We start from the raw sequence: 3,802 nt of genomic DNA, 5'->3' as shown, positions 1-3,802 counted from the left end.
GTTTAGTTTAGTTTAGTTTCGCTTAGCTTAGTTTGTTGTTTTGTTTTGATTTATTTAAATTTAGTTTAGCTGAGTTAGTTTAGTTTAGTTCAGTTTGGTGTAGTTTAGTTTGGTTTAGTTTAGTTTAGTTTAGTTTAGTTTGGTTTGGTTTGGTGTAGTTTAATTTAGTTTATCTTATCTTAGTTTGGTTTTGTTTTGGTTCAGCCGACACCTCTCTCTCTCTCTGTGACGTCTTTTAAATTTGTCTCTGTTTTTTTTCTTTAATTCCACAGCTTTGCTCTCCGCATCAAATCTGATCCAGCTACCTCAGCAAAGCCCAGGTGGCCTCCTGACCACACCCCCCCGCCTGGGCCTCCAAGCACAGGTGAGACCTCCCTCTGTGACCGTGTGCTCCAAGTTCTCCTAGCGCGGTGCTAACCTGGTGTTTAAATGCCACGAGCTGCTAACACGTCGCAACACGCTACGTCATTAACAAAGCACGTGCGCATGCTAGCTGTTTGCCAGCCGCTAACACGCTAGGGACGAGCAGAGACGATAACTGAGGCTGTGGAAGGTGATGTCGTGAGGTCATGTGACGTAGACTGTTCTGTGTAGCCGTAAGGAAGAGCAAAGGTCCTCCTCCTCCCCCTGGACCAGGGTTTGATCCACCCTCAGGATGATGAGTTCAGATGCAGCAGCTCTGCCGCTCTCCTCCACCTTCATCTCTGGTAACCTGATGTTCAGATTCGTCCTCACTCGTGTGCAGCTCATCATGGATTTCTTCATTAGTCCGCTGATGGACGGGGTGGCCAACAGGAGGCAGACTTCCTCTCTTTGTGTTCATATAAACATGGAGGCGGCGTGAATGTTGATCAGGATCCGTCCGTGCATGATGACGCCTGAATTAGCCTCGGCTCCGGCGGCTGCTGGGGTTGCGTCCCGGCTTCACGGTTAAATATTAAAGCGTGAATCGATGGCTGCTGTTTAGAATAATGTCCACACACACACACACACACACCTGTGTGTGTGTGTGTGTGTGTGTGTGTCCTCCAGGCTGATGGCCTCATATGTATTCACTCAGCGCAGCTTTTCAAACTCCAGCAGAGAGAACATACATTTTTAATGAGCTTCTATACATCAGCAGCTCCCCCTGCAGGTGTTCTATGTCCGGGTCGGACTGACGGACAGAACCGTCTTCGTGGACGTTCTGTCTCAAACAAGTCCAGAGAGAGAGTCGATTTTTTAAAGTTGGCTACGAGTTTAAGACTGGGGAAGAAAAAAACAAAAAAAAGAGAGACGAGAGGTCTTCAGCTGCTGCTCCCGTTCAGGGGTCAGATATTTGACCCCTGGGGTCGTTCTTGACAGAACCCTCGGCATCTATTAAGGATCAGGACCTGGAGCAGAACCAGCAGATAAAGGTCAGGGGTTTGGTTCAGGGACTCTGACTCCAGGTCTCTGGATTTGAACTGCATCCCTACAAACAAAGGTAGTGGTTTTCATCAGGGGCTATACTGCCCCTAGAGGACGTGCTGAGGTGCTGCTTGTCCTGGTTCTGAAGGTCCTGGTTCATTAGACAATTTCCTTCATTATTTAAAATAAAATCACGTGGGTGTGTGTACGTTTATAATTTAAATTTTAATTACATGGATTTGATGACGTGAATTTTATATTTTATTTTATTTTATTTTATTTTATTTTATTTTATTTTATTTTATTTTATTTTATTTTATTTTTATATTTTATTTTTATTTATTATTTTATTATTTTATTATTATTATTGTGTGTGTGTTGTTGCAGAGAGAGAAGAGCAGTGAGGTGGGGGCCGGTGGGGGGGGCAGCAGCACCGGTTCAGTCTCTGGATCTTTGGTCGGCTCTGGCGGCAGCAGCGGCGGCGTTGGCGTCGTGACATCCGTAGGTGGCGCCACCTCCGCCTCCGGCAGTGCCATGGCGCCCTCCCTGAGCTCCGGCCTGACCTCTGGAGGTCACGGGGGTCACCTGGGCGAGGAGCCCAGTGACCTGGAGGAGCTGGAGCAGTTCGCCCGCACCTTCAAACAACGACGCATCAAACTGGGCTTCACGCAGGTACGACACGCAGCGCGTGTGTGTGGGTAGGTGTAGGTGTGTGTGTGTAAGTGTGTGAGTGTGACACTGTGTGTGTGTTTTTCCATCAGGGAGACGTGGGCGTTGCCATGGGGAAGCTGTACGGTAACGACTTCAGCCAGACGACCATCTCCCGTTTCGAGGCCCTGAACCTCAGCTTTAAGAACATGTGCAAACTGAAGCCCCTGCTGGAGAAGTGGCTGAGTGACGCAGGTGAGAGGAAGAGGAGGAGGAGGAGGCGTGGACCGCGCCCACTCTCACCTGTTTGTTTTATGTGTTTTTAATTGGTCCGTGTGTGCCACAGAGACCATGGCGGTGGACAGCATGCTGCCCAGCCCCTCCTCCATCTCCTCGCCGATGCACGCCCTGGAGGGTCTGCCGGGCCGACGCCGGAAGAAACGCACCAGCATCGAGACCAACGTGCGACTAGTTCTCGAGCGCAACTTCCACACGGTGAGACGCAGCGAGGCGGAGAGTCGTCTTCTCTGACCACAAGGTCAAAGGTCAAAAACTAAACTCCTCCGTCTCCTCCTCCAGAACCAGAAGCCTACCTCTGAGGAGATCCTCCTGATGGCGGAGCAGCTCAACATGGAGAAGGAGGTGATCCGCGTTTGGTTCTGCAACCGCCGGCAGAAGGAGAAACGCATCAACCCGTCCAGCAGCACCACCCCCCCCCTGCCCAGCCAGACTTCACCCGTGGTCACGCACAAAGCCCCCTGCTACAGCCCCCACATGGTAGGGTGGAACATTTACAACATGTTTTTTTTTTTTGTCTTTATCCTGTGGTGGTTCCTCCTAACTCCTCCTCCTGCTCCTCCTGCTCCTCCTGCTCGTCCTGCTCCTCCTCCTGCTCCTCCTGCTCCTCCTCCTGATCCTCCTGCTCCTCCTCCTGCTCCTCCTGCTCCTCCTGCTCGTCCTGCTCCTCCTCCTGCTCCTCCTGCTCCTCCTCCTGATCCTCCTGCTCCTCCTCCTGCTCCTCCTGCAGATCTCCAGCCAGGCTCTGTCCCAGGTCACCACCAGCCTCAGCACAACAGGTGAGCACTGACCACCGTCTGTGTCTGTGTGGATGAATTATTGAAGCAGGGAGCGGGTCCCGGGGTCAAAGGTCGCTGGCGGTGGGAGATTAAACCCACGGCTGACATTATTTAGGAGGAAGTTGATATTTCAGCCCCGGCGTTCCTTTTCTTCTGCTTCACCGCGGCTCTGACCAAAACTGATGTCCGGCCGAGTTCGGAGTGAAATGGAAACAACAACAACGATGATGACGAGGAGGAGGAGGAGGAGGAGGTGGAGGAGGAAGCTGTGCTCCATCTCCAGTTGTTTACCTGCGTGAGCCCTGATTGGTCCTGATGATTTATAGACCGCAGCTCCAGGTCCAACAGGGTTCACCTCGGTGACCGGTGACCTGACCGCTAACAAACCCACTGAGCCGAGGCTAACGCTTCTCCAAACTCCTCTCACTCCTGGGGAGTCAGACGGAGGCACAGGGGCCGTGTGTGTGAGTGGGTTTCTCTCAGCAAGAAGGTCACGGGTTCAAAGCCCAGTTTGACCTACTTGGACTTCCTGAATAGATTGGGTCTAACCCAGTCCATCAGAGTGAGACGAGGACTGGAAACTGGACTGGACTGGACTGGAAACTGGACTGGACTAGACTGGACTGGACTGGACTGGACTGGACTGGACTGGACTGGACTGGACTAGACTGGACTGGGAACTGGACTGG

General features: G+C 51.7%; 1 protein-coding gene across 1 annotated transcript in view; it reads left to right on the top strand.

Annotated features, from left to right (window-relative positions):
* The window catches only part of pou2f2a (POU class 2 homeobox 2a), a gene marked incomplete at its 5' end in the record, with an annotated part of 10,669 nt that overhangs the window by 2,062 nt on the left and 4,805 nt on the right, over positions 1-3,802 (top strand). Inside the window, 5 exons of the mRNA XM_025065331.1 lie at positions 1,777-2,061; positions 2,151-2,292; positions 2,384-2,532; positions 2,617-2,814; positions 3,065-3,113. Of these exons, the coding sequence (XP_024921099.1) occupies positions 1,777-2,061; positions 2,151-2,292; positions 2,384-2,532; positions 2,617-2,814; positions 3,065-3,113 (823 nt within the window). The remainder of the gene's footprint in view (positions 1-1,776; positions 2,062-2,150; positions 2,293-2,383; positions 2,533-2,616; positions 2,815-3,064; positions 3,114-3,802) is intronic.

This window comes from Cynoglossus semilaevis, chromosome 18, assembly GCF_000523025.1.
Source record: "Cynoglossus semilaevis isolate Cse_v1.0 chromosome 18, Cse_v1.0, whole genome shotgun sequence".
Lineage (NCBI taxonomy): Eukaryota > Metazoa > Chordata > Actinopteri > Pleuronectiformes > Cynoglossidae > Cynoglossus > Cynoglossus semilaevis.
The sequence above is the reverse complement of the archived record's forward strand: the minus strand, read 5'-3'. Positions and strand labels throughout refer to the sequence as shown.